The sequence below is a fragment of the Mesoplodon densirostris genome, chromosome 15, assembly GCF_025265405.1.
Source record: "Mesoplodon densirostris isolate mMesDen1 chromosome 15, mMesDen1 primary haplotype, whole genome shotgun sequence".
In the NCBI taxonomy this organism is placed as follows: domain Eukaryota; kingdom Metazoa; phylum Chordata; class Mammalia; order Artiodactyla; family Ziphiidae; genus Mesoplodon; species Mesoplodon densirostris.
Genome location: NC_082675.1, coordinates 18,952,919 through 18,975,454, shown reverse-complemented (window position 1 = coordinate 18,975,454; position 22,536 = coordinate 18,952,919). Strand labels below are relative to the sequence as shown.

Here is a 22,536-nt window from a genome sequence, read left to right as displayed (position 1 = left end):
CTCCTCCGATTGCTATTTTCAAAGTTCTTTGGGAACTCTGAGGCAAAGAACAAGATGTAGGAAAATGAGACCAACTCCTGCGTGTCCCGAGCCTCAAAACCCCTTTCATGGCCCAAAGAAGCTCACCTTGGCTCCGGGAGGGCTGGTGAACTCTGTCCTCTATTCTCTTGGCTTCAGCCAGGCATTGGACTTGCCCTCCCGCTCTGATCTTGGCAGTCACCTTCGCAGACGGATTAAGACTGAAGACCCCCAGGGGCTCCATCCCTAAGGGAAGCTTGAGAAGCAGAGCCCTGCCTCCATTCCCTCCCTGGATCACACCCCCCAGCCCCCAGCGGAGCCGAAACGATCCAGTCCGGAATGATCCCGCTATGGCCAAGCTCTGGTTCAAATTCCAGCGGTACCTCCGCAGGAAACCTGTACGTTTCTTTACCTTCCTGGTGCTCTACCTGACAGCTGGGAGCCTCGTCTTCCTTCACTCTGGTTTTGTGGGTCAGCCTGCTGTCTCCCAGAACCAGGCCAACCCCGCTGCGGGGGCCCCAGTGGAGGGCGCTGAGCTGCCCTTTTTGGGTGACTTAAATCTGGGCAGAGCCTTCCGGGATACAGGTGAAACCTCGAGCATCGCCCGCAGGTATGGACCCTGGTTCAAGGGCAAGGACGGGAATGAGAGAGCCAAGCTGGGGGACTACGGGGGAGCCTGGAGCCGGGCCCTCAAGGGGAGGGTCATCCGGGAGAAGGAGGAGGAGCGAGGTAAGAGGGGTGAGCATCTGGGCTTGGAAGGTGGCTGAGGAGAAGGGAAGGGGGATGATGATAATAATAACGTAATAACAGCTGCCAGTGTTCAGTGTTTAATAGGAGCCAGTCATCATACAGGCAAGAGATTTCACAGAGGAGAAAATTGAAGCTCAGAGACATTAAGTAGCTTGCCCAAGGTCACACAGCTTGTAAACAGCCAAGCTTAGATTTGAACCCTGAATCTGTCAGAGTCCAAAGTCTGACCCTCCCCTGCAGACTTTTTTAGCCCTTGTTACATACACTTGAAAATCAAAACACCTAGCATCTACTGAGCACTTACTAAGGGCCAAGTACTTTTCTAAGCACTTGACATGCATTGAATTATCACCACAACTCTATGTGATAGGTGCTATTATTCCCATTTTAAAGGTGAGGAAACTGAGGCACCAAGAGCCCAAGTTTACACAGCTAGCTAGTGGCAGAGCTTCTGCTCCACTGCATTGCCTCTCAGTCCACTTTGCTGGGTCGCTCAGTGATGGCACTTGGGGAACCTCATCGCCCTGGGCATATTTCGTTGCATTTTCTTAGCCTGTCACAGTCCAAAAGGGCTTTTCTTCATAAGTGCATTACCTCATTTGATTTTCACTACACTCCACGGACTTAAACAAGGAATATGAACTTATGCCCAGTTAACAGACGTGGAAACAGGCTTGAAGAAGTGAAGACTCTTCTCCAGGGCCACATAACTGGTAAGTGGTAGGTTCAAATCAGACCCATCTGGCCTGGATGCTGGCTCTATGACTACCTCCCAGAGTCAGCCGATGTCTCCCCATCTAACCCGCATTCTGGGGAGGACCCCACAACCCCTGCAGCTCATGAGATTAACACGAATGGATGTTTCCAGAATCTGGGACAGATGGTTTGGGAGGATCTACGACCAATCAGGACAGAAGGAAAACTTCCCTAGCCCTTGTGTTCCCTGCCGCGTGTCACGCTTCTGCTGTGATTCAACCTATGAAAAACCCCTTCTCCCACCGCGGAAGGAAGCAGGACTAATGGAGGGGACTCATCCCGGGGAGCACATTTCCCTGCTTCAGTCCCACCCTGCACCTGGCTCAGGAGCATCCAGAAGACCCTACCGTCTCACCCTCAGGAATGTCCTAGAATTCTGCCTCTTCGAAAACTTCACGGGGAGGTGAAGGGGATTGTGGGAGGTGGCAGAATGGATTGGAGAACTTGGATTCATAGTCCAGGTCCACTCCAACCAGCCGTGTGGTCCAGGCAAGTGGCTTTACCTTCTCATACCTCAGTCTTGTCATCTGTAAAATGGGAATAATGACCCCCTCACTTCCAGGTTTCTCCTGAGAGTTCAATGAGACACGGTTATGGAAACACTTAGCACAATGCCTGCACACAGTAAATTCTTAGGGGTGATCAGGAAATTCTTGTGAATCTACCTGGGTAAGGGACCCCATCTTGTAGGCACAGTTGAGGTGTGAGGTGCTACACTGATGGAGAAATCATGATGTGGCTTCCCTCTCTCCCTTCTCCAATCAGTAAGCTTCATCTCACCCCAACCACTCCAAACTCCTTCTGCTACTTTGCAAACCCCAAAGTTTGCCACAAGCCTGCGCCTTAGGATATGCTCCCATCATACTTAGGATAAATTCCAGAGTCCCCACCATGGCCCACCAATCCAGCCTCATGTTATAACATTTCCTACCCCTCCTCACCACACACTCCTCCCCGTTCTCCTTCTTGCTGGTCATCGAACACACCAAGTCTTATCCTACCCCGGAGTCTTTGTATAGATAGTCCTGTCCATCTGGGATGTTCTTCCCCGTATCTTTGCATGGCTCCTTTCCTCCCTTCCTCCTGGACCTCAGTCAAACCTGGCCACCCTGTAGAGGTCTTCCTGGACTGTCCTAAAGTAGCCCCACTTTGTGCCTGGTCAGGACCAGATTCCCCAGCTCTATTTTTGTCACAGTACTTACCACTATCTGAAAGTATCTCATTTTTACTTGCTTTCTTGTTTATAGTCTGTCTCTACTACTAGACCGTCAGCTCCAAGAAAGCAGGGATAGTGCCTGTCCTGGTCACCTCATTCTATCAGCACCTGGGACAGCACCAGGAACAAAGATGGCGCTCAGTACCTACTCGTTGAATGAATGAGTGACTGGATGGACAAATGAATGAATGACCACCCCTCTGCCTGGAGTGTCTCCACAGGCTTAGCTCTACTCTTCCTCCAGATCTCAGCTTAGCTCACCTCCAGGAAATTGTCCCTGACCCCCCCTCCAGGCTTGATCGAATGTTCCTCTTCTGTACTCCCTGTCATGGCCCTTATGTGAATGGTAATTGCCTGTGTTTATCGACGTCCTTTGGTAGAATATGATTCCCTAGTGTCACAGTTCACTTATCCAATGACAGTAACAACATCTCCCCATTTGTTATGAGAATGAAATACGACTGCCACTATTACGAGTAATTATTACCATTTCTTGAGCACCTGCTTCATGCCAGTCACTGTCCCATTTGCTTTTCATATGTTATTTGAATGGAATGATATATGTAAAATGCTTATTACACCTCCTGGTTTATAATAGTAGGTCACTTAATAGTTGCTGCCATTAGTAGTAGAAGTAATAGCTAAACATCTATCGAATGGTCATTATTGGTTAGACCATGTTATACGTGCTTCATTGCCTTATATAATTATCACAACAACTCAAAAAGTTAGAGACTATTATCCTATTTTACAAATGGGAAAATTTAAAACTCAGGGAGAGGTCGCTTTCCCCAGGTTACACAGGTAGTGAGTGGAAGAACTGAGGTTTGAAATAAGGTCTATTTAACTCCAAAGCTTGTGAGCCTTCTTCTCTACCACGCTATCCCCGCTGCCTCTGGAAATCTTATATATTTTATAAAATATAAAGAGAGAAGGAAGAGAAAATAAGAAAGAAGTCTGGACCCCAGAGCTCTCATCAGGCAGCTTTAGAATCAGGTGGTCTTAGTAAGAAAACACAAATTCAGACTGTCCTTGATTAACTTATTCAGAGTTCAGCAAGGAAAGACAACATATTAGATTAACGCTAAAAAAAATCGAGACGCTTCTCTGACCTGATGCTACACACATTTGGCTTTTCTCTGAAGCTGGCAAGGGCTCAGCTTGATACAGTGATGCAAGACTTAAGCTGTAAAGGATTCGGAGCCCATCACAGCACAGGAGGTGAGGGTGGAGCTGCTCCCAGGCTGGGCTGGGGCTGGGCAGGAAGTCTGACTTCCTGGGTGGAGCTGACACCTACAATGTGCCAGTCACCTTGCTAGGCTTGCAAAATCCTGTGCTCTGAGCAGCCAAATGAGGGTTCAAATCCCAGTTCTGCAGCTTGCTGGCTGTGCACCTTTGGGCAGGTCACTTCACCTCTCTGAGCCTCAGTTTCCTTTGGGAGATAAAAAGTACTTAACATCAGATGACTGATGTGATGATTATATAAGATAAATCAATAGCATGCTCTCTGAATGCCAGGCACTGTTCTCAACCCTTTGCATCTATTACTTCATGTAATCTTCGTAGCAACTCAATTAAGTAGACACTGTTATTAACTCCCCCATACAGGGAAGAAACTAAGGCACAGAGAGGCTAGGTAACCTGCCCACGGTTATCCAGCTGGAGGAGGGGGTAAACCAATATTTGAACCCAGGTGGTTTGAATTTTACACCTGAACCTTAACCGCTACATCGTCTCACTTCTCAACACACAAGTACTCAGCACAGAGTGTAGCACACAGTAAGCAGTATGTGCTGGCTATTATTATTAATATTGTAATTCTATAGGAGAAAACACAGATGATTTGACTTACCTTAGGTGACCCAGTTGTTGGGACCAGAGCCAGGAGCCAAAGCCAGTTTGATTTCAAAGTCTGTGCTGTTTCTGTTTCCCCCAGATTACAGAGCGGGTGGGCTGGGTCTAAAGAAGGACACGGGGATATTCTGTCAGCATTTTTGGAAAGGACAGCAGGGCACCCACTCCCCATCTCCTCCAGCTGAAGACGCAATCTCTGCAGATTATGGAGGGTCCACTCTGTGTCGGAGACTGTGTGCTCGTACTCAGCCTCACATCAGGTCGGAAGTATTAAACTCTTCTCATACATTAAGAAACAGAGGCTCAGAGAGAGTAAATGACTCGCCCCCCATGTCACACGGCTGCTAAGAGGCAGAGAAGACTCCAACCCGATTCTGTCTGAATCCAAAGCTCTTATTCTTAACCACTGAGCTATAGAATCCCCAACTGTGATCATTCATTCATTCATTCATTCCATATTTACTGCACATCTGTATGCCCCACATAGCTGGGAGGTGGAGACACAGGAATGATTCAAGCAGTTTTTTTTTCCCTCAGGAATATTCACACCCTCCTGGGGAAAGACAGACAAGTAAAAGATAAATTATAATTTCAAAAATAACTTTTTTCTTGATTATTAAAGTAGAAAAATTAGAATACATAGCAAAAAAAGAGGTGGAAATAAAAATAGCCCAGAGTCCCACCATCCAGCAACAGTCCCAGTCAACACTGTTGGTGTATCACCTTTACCTTCCTGTCTTTTTCCTTTATGTGTGTATTTCTAAAGAATAGAATGGTGTATATATAGCATCATATCCTGCTTTCCCCTACTATAGCACTTTTTCATTTTGTTAAAAATTCTTCCCCCATGGGCCTAAATTATTTCTAATTTGAAAAAATAATGGACAATACTTGGAAAATTGTTTCAGAAAAGTGTTAAGGTGGGGTAAGCCAGGGGACTCTGGGATCCCAAAGGAGGGATCCCGTTCGGTCATGGGGCTGTATCATGGCTGCCTTCCTGGGGGAGGTAATAGTTGAGCTGAGCCTGCAAGATCCATGGGCTTTGACCAAAGTGAAAGATGCATCCCTTCTACCCCAGGGAACCCTAGATATGAGCAGGAAATTCCATTCCCTCTGCAAGGAAACCCAGACAGCACTGGAGTGATCCTCTTGAAGGACAAGTTTCCAAGATGATGGAGAATCCCCAGCAGGAATATACAGTTTCTCTTCTCCATGAAGAGATCAATCTTACAATCAATCTTAAAATTACCCCTGTATTAGAGTCTGAGGGCTGCTATAGCAAAATACCATGAACTGGGTGTCTTGAAACAACAGAAATGTATTACCTTGAAGTTCTGGAGGCCAGAAGTGCAAAATCAAGATGGGCTCTCAAAGGCTCTAAGAGGAAATCTGTTCCAGGCCTTTCTCCCAGCTTCTGGCATCAGCAGGCACCCTTGGCATTCCTTGCAGCTGTATAATGCCAGTCATTACCTCTGTTTTCACATGGCCTTCTCCTTGTGTCTCTGGGTCTTAAGAGAGCCACTTTCTTACAGGGACACCATTCACATTGGATTGGGACCCACCTGCTCCAGTATCACCTCATAGCTAATTACATCACCAATGACCTTATTTCCAAATAAGGTCACATTCTGAGGTACTGAGCTTAGGACTTCAACCTATCTTTTTTTTTTTTTTTTTTTTTTGATGAGGGGCACAATTCAACCCATAACTATCCCCACTTCTCAGGCAGGAGCTTGAGTAATACTACAAGGCTACTGCAGTGTCAGGATTAGAACCCAGATCTGGTGGACTCCAAAACTGTTCTTGTAGGACACTGTAGTGCCTCCTGTCTATGAATCTACTCACAGACAGTAAATAAGAGGAATACAAATTAGCATATGTGTAGCTATCTTTTTAACAAACTACTTTCATTGAAGAGAGCAAAACTTCTTGAAAAGGAAGATTAATTGAAGCAAAAGAAAAAAAAGTAAAGGAAAGGGGAGAAAACACAGTCAGGAAAGCTCCTTTCCAGATGCCTGTGCTCTCCTGGGCTCACCCCTCACTGGTTTCTGTGCTTGAGATAAATAGGCAGTCTGGGACAGGACTTTGCCATTTCAGCAATATTTAGATGGCTGCAGAGATAAACTGATAGATTATGTGAACTCGGCCATTAATTCAACCTCGAGTGACCTGTAATTTTTGTGCCTGTGTTACATACTCGATCTCCCCCTCACCTCTGGGAGATTCTGCCACCACAGCAGAACTTGAGGCGGGGCCTTTGGAAAATGGCGGAAGTGGGTTGGACAGTACCCCTGCTGATGAGCTCATTGCTAGCAGGGTGATAGAACTCCAGGGACAGGGTCACCGGTTGCGTTGGCCACAGCCTGCACTGAAGGGTCAGTGGGGAAAGAGTCACCAGCACTTGCCCAGGACAAGGAGGAAACAGATTCAATATCCATTTCCCGACCCAAAGAGCTCAGCCCATCCATCAGGTCACAGTATGTAACACGCCCATTCTTCTCCAGAGCATCAGTGAAGGTACCATGTAACTCTTTTTTCCTCCTGTTGACAGATGAAGAAATGGAAGGTTCACCCAACAAGTCTTTGAGCACCTGTTATGTAGGACATCTCAGCCTGATGCCTGGCCTGTGGGAGGGTTAGGGGTTAGGGAAGGGGTGGCATAACATTTAAAAGCCCAGGCTTAGGGGCAGTTGGACCTATGGTCAAATCTCAACTCTTCTCCCAAAAGACCCTCCCTCTCCCGTCATCCCTCCAGGAAGGCCTCTCTTGGAAGATGGAGAAGCCCTTCTCCCAAGCCGAGACTGAATGTGGTACATGGGAAAAAGCAGCCTAGACATGGATGTAGTCTAGACTCTCCAAGCTGGGTGGACTCAAGCAACTTAGCTTGACGATCAGCATATTAGTCCGTGCACCTTTGGTGACAAGGGACAAAAACCCATCTTGAATCAGCTTAAGCTAAAGAAGAAAATGTATTGTGTCTTGTCTCCAAACTACCAAAGGAGCTAGATTTTCAAATGAATGATTTGTGCCCTTCTCTTCCTAAGTCTCATCTCTGCTCGCCTCTGACTTAGCTTGGTTCTTCTCCTGTACAGACTGACTTTGATGCCAGGGATTGTGGCTGTCGGTAGCTCTGGGCTTAGAGAATGCCAGTGTCATAACCCAAGGGAAACAGATTTCTTTCTCCCAGCTTTAATCTATAAAAATCCAAAGAATGGGTCATGTGCCCTTCCCTGTGGCCATCAGTCACTGGCTGGTGGCAGGTGCAATATGATTGGCTCTTTCAAGGTCAGTGTCTTCTCATGGTCAGGGCAGCTAAGATCTGTTAACAGAAAGAGAGGAAGAGGGGGTGCTTTGAAGGTACAAACAGTACCATTACAGTCCACCCGGCAGAGAACGTGTGTGTACATACACTCGCACTCCTATTAATTTGATTATAAAAATCTCATCTAACACAATCCACTATCCCATATGTGGCCAAACGCACCTACCCTCACCCTAAGGTGAGACCACCCATGGTCATAGTACATCCCACTCCAAGCCCGACATTTCTGGGTCACGAGTGTTACCCTCCATCAGAACTCAGTGTGGCGCCTTGTGATCCTGAAGTCTGCGGGCCAAATGGAAGTGAAGCCTCCCCAAATGTAAAATGGCTGGAGGACATATCTGGGCTTAAATTTTAAGTGAGACACTTCCAAGCTGTAGTAACATAGGCAGGCTACATAGTTTCGAATTCTACATAAAAACGAGTAACATGGAGTAATGTGAGTGGTTACTAGTCAACATATACCATACGCCAAAACAAAGGTTTGCGTCTAAGACAGAGAGATATAATAGTCATTAGGATCAGCCTCTTCATCTATAAAATGGGTTAATAAGGGTGTGAGGACTGAATTTTTTAAAATAAGGCATGGCACTTAGTAAAGTAGATAGCGCATAGTAGATACTCAATACATATTCTCTCCTCTCTCTCTCTCTTTCTTTCTCTCTCTCTCTCTCTCTCTCTCTCTCTCTCTCTCACACACACACACACAGACACACAGAGTTTTTGATCTGATGACAGTGACCTCATGCTGACAAAATAAAACAACCATTTCCCCCCTTCCCCTCTCCCTCCCTCTCCTTCCTCCTTTTTTTTCTCCTCCTGCCCATCCTTGGACACTCTGTCCTCTAGTGAACTATTGAGCTAAATTTGGTGTGAAGCTCTCACCACCATGGCCCATGGAAGTTCTCACTCCCAGCCCAGATGTAAACAGCATCCATGCCCCAGGGCCGTGGTTCCTTCTGTGACACAGGAGGGACATACATTGTTGAACAAGCACAGTGACAAGATGTAGGCTTTTCCAGAGCTGTCACCATCTGATGTGCCCGCTCCAGGGAGGCAATGTTTCTTTTAAAGATGAACTGTTCTTAGTTGACCAAATCACCTCTGTCTCATGAAAGAAATTCAAGGTGATCAGGGATGAGACGCATCTCCAGCGAGGCTGACAAATTCTGCACTTACCAGGGTGGTGTTGAGGGAAACAATTGCTCCATAATGAGCCTGTATCCTCTGCTAGACCCTGCTCTCCACCATGAGTGAGAGGGACAAGAAGCCCACAGTTTAAATAGACAGCAGCCCACCCATGAACGAGATCAAGTGGCATGTAATATTTCCCTCAGTTGTTCCCTATGAGGGCCGTTTAATTCCAAGGGCTGGCTGGTTCCTCGGTCTAACCTTCAGTTATTTCCAAGTGCAAGGGTGGAAAGAGCACTGGTTTGGGGTCCCATAGATCTAGATTTAAATCTTTTTTCTACCGTCAGTTAGTTTCAGGTCTCAGACAGCTCACTTCACCTTTCTGGGCCTCTGTTCAATCATCTAAGAAAAGAGTTTAAGCATGCCAAGGGTCATTGCACCTGGGTCATTGCAAAGATCCTCGGATTCAAAGAGAAACAAGCAGTAGTTCAGAACATGGGCTCTGCAGCCAGATTGCTTGGGTCCAAACCTAACTCCACAGGTATAAGCTGTGTTTCCTTGGGCAGGTGACTTAGCCTCTCTGGGCCTCAGTTTCCTCTTCTACATTGAGTAGGAATATTAATACTTACCTCATAGGGTCATTCTAAGGATTCACTGAGACAATATGTGTAAAACAGTTAGCAAAGTGCATGTCCAAATTAATAATAATGATTGTAAGAACATATGGGAAAAGACTTTATAAACTGTAAAGTACCATCTTTGTGTACTATTTACCAGGAAATACAGGAACATGTGTACTACTTTAAGAAAACTAAGTGAATGGTTTGTAATTGTATAGTTGTTTTACATTATTTAAAAACTTCCTTTTGTGTGGACTGTGTACATTTAATAGGTATGAGAAGAACTGTTCTCATAGTTAGTTGACTCATATAGTAGAGATGACTTTTAATGAGTCAATATGTAAACTGTTTTTTTTAGATACCCAGAAACTTTTTCTGGAAGGAGCTAAGGCAGGTCAGAGTAGGCCTGATGGGAAACTCAGGTAAAGATGCTTTTCTTTTATCTGAACCACTTAATGATTGCTTTACTTTCAGTTTTTAAAATTTGGAACCCCAATAAAGGAAAGCACTGTAACCTTGAAAAAAAAAAATTCCTTTTGGATGAAAGCATTCACCTTGGCGCACAAGGTGGGAAAACTGTAAAGTACTTATACAGCACTGTGAATGGCTGGTTTTTTTATGCCACTCACCTTAACTTTGTGCCTGTTATATTCAAGACTCTGTGGTAGAGACGTTTATACAAATAAGTCCATTTTAACTTCATTGGGCTGATATTTTCATCCCCACAATGAAGAAAACTAGGCCTCAGGGAGGTAACTGGCCTAAATGCACTAGGTCAGCACTAGAATGTAACCAAAATGATATGACAACCTAGATCTTGAGATATCCCAGGCCAGTGTTCCTTCCAAGGGAAAATCACACCTTAAGCCATCTTGCAGAAATGATAACAGGCTGTCAACTTATCAAGCTCTTCAGAGCTGTCCTAATACAGGTCTCATCTGCTTGGTGCTTAGGGAATGATGTTGGCTTGGGTTACTGGGTGCCCAATTGTCACCAGTAGAGCCCAGGGGCATGACCTTAACCCTGGCCTTGGAAAGGTCCCTCCCTCCTCTCTGCTGACCTCCAGGGCCCACAGCCTTACCCATGGGACACCACTGCCCTTATAGATCATGTTCTGCCAATGCACATGAGTTTCAGTCTCTCTTGTTTCTACTTTACTGCTCAGAGGAAGGAACTGGTACCAAAATGTCAACAAGGCCACATAGCCAGAGGCACACTGGTTACTCCTGAAACCCTTTCAGCTTTGTCCCACCTGCCAAATCTGACTTTTTTCATCTCCCCAAAGCTAAGTACATCGGCTGCTACCTGGATGACACCCAGAGCCGGGCCCTTCGAGGCGTGTCCTTTTTCGACTACAAAAAGATGACCATCTTCCGTTGCCAGGACAACTGTGCAGAACGGTAGGGCCCCACCAGTGTCCCAGGCATTCAGACCCCTTCCTTCTCAGATTCCTACCTGTGGTGGTCTTTCTTTTTCCATGGGAGGGCATGATGGAGGATGAACATGTGGCTACAAGGAAACGGTGATGCAAGGGTGATGTGTGTGTGTGCGTGTGTGTGTGTGCGTGCACATGCATATATGCATGCAACTGAGCAGGGAGTTGGTCTATGGGAATTTGTGAGACTCTGCCTAGGAGTGAGTTTGCAGTGTACAGTATGCAGGGTCATATGTTTGTAAGCTTAATGCCAATACCTAACTGTCTTTACATAACAGTGGCTGTGAGTGCAGGAGTCTCTGTGGATATGTTTGCAAGGGTCCCGAATTGTGGGGAAAGCACAAGTGGGTGTTTACATGCAGGCAAGTGTGAGTCTGTGAGCATGAGGCTTGTGTGATGCCCGTGGGAAGGGTGAGGTGGGAGCCTGGGATCAGGGCTATTTAATGGTTTACCAGCCAAGAAACTATTTGTTTCTCTACCAGGGAGAAACACTCACCTGTCCAGACAGTGTTTTCCAATCTAAGAATAAAATGATGTTCTTGATTAGAACATGTACTGGGGGGAGGGAGCTGACTTTCCAAGAGTGGATGAGGCCCCAGAGGACTGGCGAGTTGGGACCCTCAGTCCAGGCCTGGGAACCAGCACTGCTGCCCTAGAGGCACTGTGGAGTGAGCTGACCTTCTCTTCCCCTGTGCCCTGGGTCCCCTGACATGTGATGGCTTGTGAGAGGCCTCTAACATGCTCATCTTCAGGCTCTAGCCAGTTGCCTCTGCTGATCACAAGCTCTAAAGCAGCTCTGCTGCATGGCTGGAGTGGAAACGGGCAAGTGGGTGGCCAAGGGACTCTTCCCTCAGTTCCTGACTAGGAAACACTGTCCCCTTTATAATCAGCTTCCAGAACAGTCCACCATTGAAATCCTGAGCCCAGGACCATCTCCAGCTTGGGAAAGACTCCAAGCTCTTGAGGATATTGATTCTTTAATTTATGTATTGAACGGTGGGGAGACAGAAGTGAATTTCAGAGTCCATGCCCTCAGAGAGGTCTTGTGGGAGTTGAAGAGTTAATATTTGCAAAGCAAATATTTGAGAACAGTGCCTGGAAGAGAGCAAGTGTAAGCTATTGGCATCCTGTGGCCCAAGCCCGTTCTTGCTTCTGCCTCGCCAACTAGCTGGGGAGCCCCTTGGGGGCAGGGCTGCAGCTGACTCATCTCTGCATCCATCTGGAAACCCACGTGGGCAGCCACAAGTATGCGCTGAACCAGAGTGAATTACGCGAGTTGATCTGACTCATCTTCTGAAGCTCCACCTTGGCTGTCACCTCCTCTGAGAAGTCTCTCCTGACACCCCAGGCAGGTTGGGGGCCTCTTCTGCATTTCCACAATCTGGGACTTATTCCATCTCAACCCTCATCTCACTATGCTGGCGTTTTCTGGTTAAGCGCTTGTCACTCCATCTAGGCTGTGAGCTCCAGGACATACACGTCAGCATCACCTGGAATCTCTCAAGATTGCCGGGCCCCACCCGCAGCTTTTGATTTGGTGGGTTTGAGGTAGGGCCCAAGAATCTGCATTTTTAACAAGTTCCCAGGTGACACTGGATGCTGTTGGTCCTGGAACTATGGTTGGAGCACCACTGCTCTGATTTTCACACCCAGCTGGGAAATTTTAGAAACTTCTGCTGTCCGGTGTTCCTTCTATCAGTGGGTCCAATTATATGAGACGGGCCCCAAGGGCACCTGAGAACCAAGGCTTGAGAGAGACAGTGACAGACAGGTGGAAGAAGGAGGCTGGCCCAGCTCCAAGATGCCCAGATAGTTTAAGCTGCTCTTACTGCGTCTGCCCAGGTGACTGTGTGATTACACGCTACCCGAGTAGTAGGGGTGTTTGGAGACATGAGTCTGGGTGGGTCTGTCTCTCCAGCCAGCCCCCAGAAGTCCCAAGTGATGGCATGAGCTGACACCTCCCATAGTTCCAGCCTTGCATGACCAGTATTTTGCAGGCTGCTCCCCCAAGGAGCTTTCACGATTCTGGAAAGTGCCTCAGAGGCCACAGTGGGCAAGAGGACTGAGCAGGGGCCGTCCTACTCCCCTCTCCCCCACCACTTCATACCTACCCCGCGAGCCAGAGCAAGCACTTCCCTTTTCATCTGTTTACAGAACAGGTCCTTACTAAAAGTCCTTTTTAGGAAATGATTCCAGAGCTATGAAAAAAATTGACAATCTTGCAGTGCCTGGATTTTTTTTTTTTTTTTTTTTTTTTGCTTTAAGGAAAGGAATTTTTTACTTGGCTGGATACGTGACCTTGGTTTTGCCACCTTCCAAAGACATACGAGAGTCCCTGCCCCCTCCCCTGGGTCCAGCTCCTCTCAGGGGACATAGAGGCATCATTCCTAGGGGATGTTTCCTGGAATAAAGAGGCTGGACTCTGCAGATATGATTGGCTTGTGGCTCTAGACAGGGAAGAGCAAGAGAGTGGGTGAGGCAGAGGGACCACAGGACCAGAGGGGTGTGTGTGTCAAGTGTCCTGTGTGTTGAAGGTATATGTAGATGGGTGTGAATATGACGTTGTGTGTCTATGTGGGTAAGTGTATGGGGGTGTGAGACATGAGGCAGGGATGGAAGCAGGTGGTCCCTGGGGTCTTGTCCCCTTCCAGAGTCTCCCTGTCCCCCAGGGAACTCCTTGTATTCCTTCTTGGCTTCCTGCCCATCCCACCTCCAAGACTTTCTAACCCCTTAGCCTCCCTGACCCTCTCAGGGTCTCCTTATTCTCAGTCCAGATCCCCCGTCCCTTGGAGTATCCCTGTACCTCAGATCTCCTTGGGTCTCCCTGACGCCCAAGGTCTTCCTTGTTTCCCCGCTTCCAGGGAGATAGGGAGACCCCCACCCCAGTCTCCTTATTTCTCTGGGGTCTCCCTGTCTCCTGGAAGCCTCTGTCTCCTGTCCCCTGAGGTCTCCCCTGTCTCCCTTCCATCATCTGTCTCTCCATTTCCCCTGGGACCTCCTGGTCCCCAGAGCCCTCCCATCCCCCAGGCCTCCTCACTAGGTGAGTCACCCTGTCCCTGGGGTCTCCATGGTGGCAGTTACCCTGGCCTGACAGCAGCCTCCCCCAGGGGTTACCTGTATGCTGGGCTGGAGTTCGGCGCCGAGTGCTACTGTGGCCACAAGATCCAGGCGACAAACGTGAGCGAGGCGGAGTGTGACATGGACTGCAAGGGCGAGCGGGGCAGCGTGTGCGGTGGCGCCAACCGCCTCTCCGTCTACCGTCTGCAGCTGGCCCAGGAGTCAGCCCGCAGGTGTACGTGAGTTGGCCCCTCCCCTCTCTGCCCTTGCCCACCTGTACCTTCCACGGCTCCCACCACTCCTAAGCCCTTGGCTGCCCTCCAAGGCTGCCACCATCCTGCCCCAGCCTCACCTCCAGCCACGCCCCTCTTCCTCCTTAACAAACAGCTAGAGCCTGAGCTGGCCTGTCCTTCCTCATTTTCCAAAAGCAGATTGTGTCTAACGATGGTGACAATGACAATGACAACAGCAAACACTTCATCGTTTTCCAAGTGCCTTCTATGGGAGAGCACATCTAATCCTCACGATGACCCTTGAAATCGCACTGTTATTCACCCACTCCCATTTTACAGATGAAGAGACTGAGGCTCAATGTCACACAAGCAGCAGAGGATTTAAACCAACTCCAGAGCTTACGTCTTTAATGCTCCTGTAGAGAGAATTTATCCCTCGCCTGCCAGTGCTTCAGTCTTGTTGGAAAAACTCTCCAGTTTCCAAACTGAGGGAGGGAAGGGGATGAATAGCCAAGGACAAGAGCCACCCCCTCTTCTGTGGATATTGTCCCGTTGTCCCCTCTCTGGGTGTTTAATAGCAGTTAATGTCTATTTATCAAGCATCTGCCGTGTGCCAGGCACCGTGCTGAGCCCGCTGCAAGCCTGATTTTGTTTCCCTTCCCTACAAGCTTTTCAGGCAGTTACCATGGTTAATCTCCATTTTACAGTGAGGAAACCGAGGCTTGATGAATTTAAGTAAGCCTGCCCAAGGTCACACAGTCTTGTGACCTCAAAGGTGACCTTCAGACCTATACGAAGAGCTAATGGCCTTGACGAAAGACAGAGGGCTGAGGTTTGTCCTGGTTACTCTTCTGATGCAGTCCTGAGGTAGGAATAGGAATCCAGAACTAAGAATCCCAAATTTGAATGCTCCAATGAACCCTAGGGAGATCTCGTTAAAATGCAGATTCTGATTCAGCGGGTGAGATTCTGCATTTCTAAGGAGTTCCCAGGTGATGCTAGGTTGCTGGTCCATGGACCACACTTTGAACAATAAGGCCTTAGACCTCCGTGGCACTGACAAGGTCTGCTGAGAATGTCAGCCTGCCCACCCAGGTGGATTTGGCAGAACCTTAATGCCTGTCTGCATGCAGAGAAAGGCCTCTTCCGTATGAATGTCATTGTTTATTAAATTCATTGCTGGTGTGCTTGACACTGTGTTCTGTTTTCCAAACCCCATGTTTCTGAAGCCCTGTTCAAGCTTTGCTTTACAGCGGGGTCCTGCGTGCCGCCAGTTTACAAAGTGGCTGATTTCTAGAAACAGAGGCACCGTCTGCCTCCCCATCGTTGCCTCAGTTCATCCAGCTCTGCAGGTCTGGCTGGCAGAGGGTGGGGAGGGTGTGTGAAATCCAGGCTGGATAATGTCCACACAGCAAGTCTCTGGTTTGGCCATTAGTGTAATGAGGTTTTAATTTGATAGCAGATTTATCATCCCCAATACTGATTTCTTTATGCCAATGTTTACATTATTTTGATGGTGACGTTGACCATATGAAGAGATGGCCTTAAAGTTGTGTGTATTTAGAGGGAAAGCTGATGCCACTAGAACATTCTAGTGGATGATGCTGAGCTAGATAACAAGAATTGGACTGTGTATGTCATCAGCCACTATCAGCTAGACCTCCTTTTGGTTAATGTTCAGATTGGCTGGGTAATGTGAACACTCTCCTGTCTTTCTGTCTCTGTCTCTGTCTCTGTCTCTCTCTCTCTCTCTCACACACACACACACACAAACACACACAGTATTGAGATCACCTGGTATAATAACACTCTCATGGACCATCAAAGATTTTTCAGTCAGCTAAAATATATAAACCTCAACACACCGAGACCACTAGATCCCGTTACAATTGGGTGTGTTTTGCCCTGGTAGCAGTGGGCGGGCTGTCTGGGTGGTGGCTGGTGAGAAACCCCTGAGGCTGATGGGAATGCTGCTGTGCCCCTCAGCTTGCCCACCTCTGCAGTGGTGTTTTGTTCCATCTGAGAAAGGAATCTTTGTATTTATGACAAAGGCGGGGAACCCATTCATTTCTACTGAGAGGGGAGTCCTGGATTCTCTAAGTCCACCCCAGTTGTTCTGAATCATCACTGTACAAGGTTGGAAGCTTGGCCACCTTCAGCTGGAAACTCCAGAAGGAAATCTAAGCCTTACTAATCTCAAGGCTACTGTGGCTGAGATGAGAATGGAAGTGGCTTGGATAAGGAGACAGATGGTTTGTCAAATGGGGACTCCTGGTGGGCTCCCAGTTGGCAACATGGTATTTGGAGAGATCATGGGGACTGTTCATTAAACACTTGATTGCTCCCATGTGTACTAGGCATGGAGAGGACAATGGGGAATAAAGCACAGTCCCTGCCCTCAAGGAGATCACCATCTAGTGGAGAGACAGACCCAAGATGAGTGGGATCTGTTCAAGCACGGGGGTTATATATAGGAGCCACGGGAGCAACATTTGAGCTGAATCTCATTGTGAGATTTCCAGGTGAAAGGGAGAGTCGTGTATTCAGCCATGAACAAAAGGATCATCAAAGGTGATGTTTTGAATGACCTGTTGGAAGCACCTTCCTCACTGATGCTTCCTTTTACAGCTTTAGAAACTGAGACCCAGACAGCACAATTGGCTAAATTGAACAGCCCTGTGGGAGGCTCCACAGAAGAGGGGTGACTGATTAAGGCCTTGAAAGATGCATAGGATTTTGCCTGGTGTAAAAGAGGAGGATATCCAGATTCAAGAAATTGCCAAAGGGTGGGGGAGAAATCTAGGCAGAGGGAATAGAGTGTGCAAAAGCTGAGAGGTAATTTCTAGAGATGATGGACAGGCATGATTTTTCCAAGGCCACAGCACTCCTTAGGGACTGAGCATAGGCTGGAACCCAGGTCTCTGACTCCTAGTTTGAATGCTAACTCTATATAGTGCTGTAGGCACCTTGACCTCTTGTATTGGATTTTGGACCCCATTGCCTCTCTTTTGGGAGTGTTCCTTGGATTTAACTTACCTCCTTTCTTCCTTGACCCCTAACCTCTCCTTCTGCCCTGCGTCCTGACTCTACACAATACAGAATATCCAGTGCCTTTGTTCTGACTCAGTGGCTTCCCATTCCTGAGATCTGATTTATACACAAATAAGTCAGAAAGGGAGGCCTTCCACTGGCACACAACACTAGCATGTATTACATTAGGGAGGGCAATGAGCAAACACTCCAGGAAACAGGTATGGTGGAAACCAGATTCCATTTGTAGAGTCATTAGTTTGTATTAACACCGTGTCCTAATTGTGTTTCCCTGAGCAGTGGCACAGAACTCTTAATGATTGTGAAGATCCAAAGGAGGCTTATTATCGCCCAAGCACCACTCTGGTGGGGTGTCCACCTTGCGTGGGGAGCCAGCCTACATGTTTCCGAGGTGATGGAATGCTCCTACAGTAGTGAGAGCATTAAAAGGTTGGCAGAGCAAATGTCTGCAGGCACCCTGCTGTTCTTTCTTGCCACAGACACTTGGGCACATGGACTTTTTGCCCTTGTTACAAAAGAACTGAGAAATGGACTTCCTTCTTGGTTGGATTACATTTTTTCGCAGCAGTTTGCTAAATGTGTCAGCAAGTGTAGCTTCTCCTCCCAGGGGCAGAGACCTGCTGGTGACTTGAGAGTATTATGGCTTTATAGGGTGTTGCAAGAGATTTCATTTGCCTGAAAGATTCTTGCAAGATTTGCATTGCAAGATTCATTAGAATTACACAAAATATACAATATATGTGTGGGTCCCGTGGGTGGCTGTCCGTGGTGCTGACCATCCTTTAGTGCTGCCTAAAACCCCCATGACTGCAGACCAGCCTCTCCCAGGACTCAGCACTTTTCCTTCTTGTTTTTTTCTTTTCTATCTTGGTGGAAGTATTATGAAGCTCATGTTATCACTGAAAAAATAGATCTTGACTTATGGATCACAATTTACATAGTGACTCTTGTGTACTATTGTTAGTTCTGGCAACTTTTTGTCTTTGAAAGTTAGAAGGGAAATGTTGTGCAATGCTTGTACTTTTTGTTCACTGATACTCCATTTTAACCAGTTCTGCTGAGGGGAGCCTCAGATGACCATGGAAAGTCATATTGGATGCATGGGCTATGCCTAGCTCCTTCTTTGCCAGGCCTGGAGGCCCCTCCTTTCCCTTGATATATGCCTGGGACCCCTGAATTTTATAAGTCATATGGGTCTTCATGTGTTCTGCTGTGTAGGGCCAAGGAGATGTTAGCTAGAAAATTTTTCTCCCTCTGCTTGATGATGGGGGAGAATTAGTTTGCTCTTCTCCATGAGCCATAATCCAGGAAGGCTACGGGAGCAATGATTGTAGATTTTGAAATCAGGCAGACATTGTTTCTATCCCAGCTCCTTCACTTACTTGCTGTGTTGATTTTGGTCAAGCCACTCATTCTGTCTGAGCCTCAAATGCCTCATCTGTAAAATGGGGACAGTTCCAACCTTGAAAGATTGCTCTGACCACCAAGTGAGATAAAATTGAGAAAGCACATAGCACAGTGCCTGTTATGGAGTAGTGGTGATGCACCCTCCTTCCCGAAATGAAAATTCCTCAGTTCACTCTGAGTAGCACCCAACTCAAGCTATTTGAATTTCCAACAGCTCATGGGAGCCTTTGGTGATGCCTAAAAATAGCTGGTTTGAATTCTCCTCGGACAGTTAGGCTCTTTGTGTAATTCAGTCCCTCTCTGATTATAGGTAGCCATTAACAGCTCCCAGCTCACTGCCTTTCCTCCTCACCAGCATCTTTAATGCAGTAGAGCTTGGCCTAATTACCCGGGGGGTGATGGCCTCTTTCAAACCAAGGAGAACTCTTCCACGCCTGCCTTTAAGCTGATGCCTGGTGGGATTTACCTCATCTTTGTGAAGCCCCAGAACAAAGAGATTATGGACTTCAGAGATACTTGCAGCTGGTTCCAGGATGTTCTTCATCTGCCCCCAGTAAAGGGAGTTGATGAACAGTTGCTCTGCTCGCCTCTTGCTAGTGAAAACTCCAAGCTTCCGAGGTCATGCACCATCCCAGCTGGCCTGGCAATGAAGAGCTGACATTATCAGAATGTGGGGCACGGGCTTTTGTGATCCTTGGACCCCTACTGTGGAGCCTCAGAGGGTTTCTGGGAAATTCAGGTGGCTGGCATGGGGTCTCTGGAGCCCAACCGTGTTGGAATTCGGCAGGCCTCCTGCAGAAGAGCAGAGAGGTGGGAACCTAGGATGTGATGTCAAGTAAGATTGGGGTCAAATCCCTACTCTGCTCCCCACTAGCTGTATGAGCTGGAAAAGTGACCAAATCTTGTTACGTCTCGGGGTCTCCACCTGCAAAACAGGATAATAGCATCCTCTACCTCTTAAGTTGTTGTGAGGATTAATTGAGGTGTGATATGTGTAACATACTTAGCACTAACGACATACAGTAAACGGCTGTTATTATTACCTTTGTTGCTCTTCTTCAGCAAGGGTTGGTCGTTAGGAAGACACTACTCAGGGCTGCTGCTATTGTCCACGGACTGTGTACCTCACAACTCCAGGGAGTGCCATTCTCACAGGCTACAGGCTGTGAAGAGCAGTGACTCTGAACTCTGCAGGATTTCCCTTGTGAATTAAGAATGCTCAAAGGGGCTTCCTTGGTGGCGCAGTGGTTGAGAGTCCGCCTGCCAATGCAGGGGACACGGGTTCGTGCCCCGGTCCAGGAAGATCCCACATGCCACAGAGCGGCTGGGCCCGTGAGCCATGGCCGCTGAGCCTGCGTGTCCGGAGGCTGTGCTCTGCAACAGGAGAGGCCACAGCAGTGAGAGGCCCGCGTACCGCAAAAAAAAAAAAAAGAATGCTCAAAGAGGCTTAATCCCACTGGGGAGCTGTGGGAGGTGCTGGAGAGCGTGCTTCAGAGACGTCCCATTGGAGGAGCAGGAAGCTGCAGTATTTATCCTCCAGCGTTCACCCATCATTGGCTGAGGGTGGCTCCCAGGGAGATTAACTCCCTGGCAAGTGCAGTCTGTCCCTCACATACCCTAGGTGTTTACAGTAGGTCACTGTCAGCCTGTACTGGGATGGTGAGTGCCAGGAGTGTATTAATGGGGCACTGATAGTGTCTCCTACCTGCGATCTAGCCACCCTTCACCTATCATGAACGAGCAATGAAGAAGGAGCAGGAAGACACATTGACTGAATCCTGGTAGGTCTCAGGCACTGTGAATGTCACTGCATCGCCTTCTGTCCCACCTGTGCAGGGTAGAGATAATCATCCCCATATACAGGTGAGGAAACCGAGGCTCAGTCCAAGGACACACAGCTAAGTAAGTTGTTGACCCAGGTCTGTCTGAATTCAAAACCAAGGCCCTTTCTGCTGGGCACGAGAGCTTTTCTGCAAACAGGAAGGCATCTACCTACTGCTGTGGAAGTCCAAAATTCTTTGTATCACAGGAAGAGTGTTAGGAAGGTCAAGGGACCCAGGCTGGCCACTTCTCTTTTGTTTTCAGACGTAAGAGAAAAGAAAACCTCTCACCACTGGTGTGGAGAACCGGTGACCCAACCCATTTTACAGATGGAGGAAATGAGGGTAGCAGGAGGATTCAACGTGTTGGCCACCGTGCATGTTCTCAGTGCTCCAATCACCAAGCCATCATGGAGAGCAACCTGCAGAGAGAGGTGGCCTCCAAAGTGTTCTCCAGATCCCTGGGAGTCCGACCTTCCCGTTAGACATCATAGAATTCTCTGTGAATCCATGCGGTTTCCCTCCAAAAGCAGAATGGGCAAGACTATAGGACTATAGGAAGACCCCACATCCAGCAGGTTTACTGCTCCTAGAACTAACTTCCCAAACCTGTTCCTCTCCCCCACCCCACCCCAGGGCACACCTTGACCAAAGAGAGACTCACAGCAGCAGCTTCTGATCCCTCTCTGGCCCTTTAAGGCCTCTGAAAACGTCACCTTACTTGGTATTCAGGACATTCAGCTCAGCTCTGCTTTCTAAGCTGGGAGGGTCAGGGACTCATTAGCAGATGCTTAAATGTCAAAGGGAGACCTGTCTCAGCAGAGCTGGGCTTACAGAGTCTTCCTTCCTCTTCCCACACTTGCAGTCTGGACTCCTGGCATCCAGGAAGGCAGGAGAAAATCATCTGGGGAGATGCCAGGGTAGAAATTCTACTTCCTCTAAGGAGACAGATTCACAGCCCTTTGCCTGTCCCTTCCACTGTACTGACAAATCTCATTCATGTCCGTCTCTGAATGATCCACCCAGTATTTATGCCTCCATTTTAGAGATGAGAATACTGAGCCTCCAAAAGGAGAGGAAACATGCCAAGGTCAGTGAAGAAGGGTGGACCTGCCAGTGTGCACTGTGTGGAGGAGAGCTGCCCGTTTGACAGGTGAAGACGCCACCTTTCAGGGAGGAGAATCGAAGTCAGGATTAGAACTTGTGTCTCTGAGCCACTGGTCTTCTGCTCCTTGGCCAGGGCAGCTTGTCCAGAGAAGTGCCATGGTCCTGGGAAGTACCATGGCCTTCTGGTGTGGTGCCAGGCCAAATGGCCTCTTCTGGAGCCCCTGGGTCAGAGTTGGGCCCTCGAGGCCATCTGGAGATGCGTGCTGATGTGGCCCAAGAGACAGGCATCCAGTTGGGGGTGATAGGAGGGCAGAGCATTTGGCCAGAGGCCTAGGTGAAGAGCCTGTGGGTTCACAGGGCCCTGAGTGATACCCCAGTGCCCTCAGTTACTCAAGGTCACGTCTCCAAGAGGATCCAAGGGTGAGCCCCTAATCGCAGGTGACTCCAAAGACTACCATGGGTGGACTCCTGGTCTCACGTGCCTACAGTCAGACACACACACTCCTGTACAGAGACCCATATGCAAGGTGTTCTGTGATATGCAGGACCTGGACCGGTACCAACAGTGCACCTGTCTGTGGGCTCCAGGTAGAAGGGTCTCTGTGGTCTTGACATCCTGGGGAGAGGCTCAGTCTGGGCTGGACTCCAGCAGAGGGGCCTACCCCTCCTGTTCTGCTCTCTCGTGTGGCTCAAGCGTGAAGTGGCCTTGCACTTAGGAGACAAAAGTTTTTGTTCGAATCTGGGTGCTGGCTGTTCAGG

At 48.1% G+C, this 22,536-nt stretch overlaps 1 protein-coding gene across 1 annotated transcript in view; it reads left to right on the top strand.

Annotated features, from left to right (window-relative positions):
* Positions 1-368: 368 nt before the first annotated feature.
* WSCD2 (WSC domain containing 2) overlaps positions 369-22,536 on the top strand; it is a 43,679-nt gene continuing 21,511 nt past the window's right edge. Inside the window, exons 1-3 of the mRNA XM_060119233.1 lie at positions 369-747; positions 10,953-11,067; positions 14,210-14,394. Of these exons, the coding sequence (XP_059975216.1) occupies positions 369-747; positions 10,953-11,067; positions 14,210-14,394 (679 nt within the window). The remainder of the gene's footprint in view (positions 748-10,952; positions 11,068-14,209; positions 14,395-22,536) is intronic.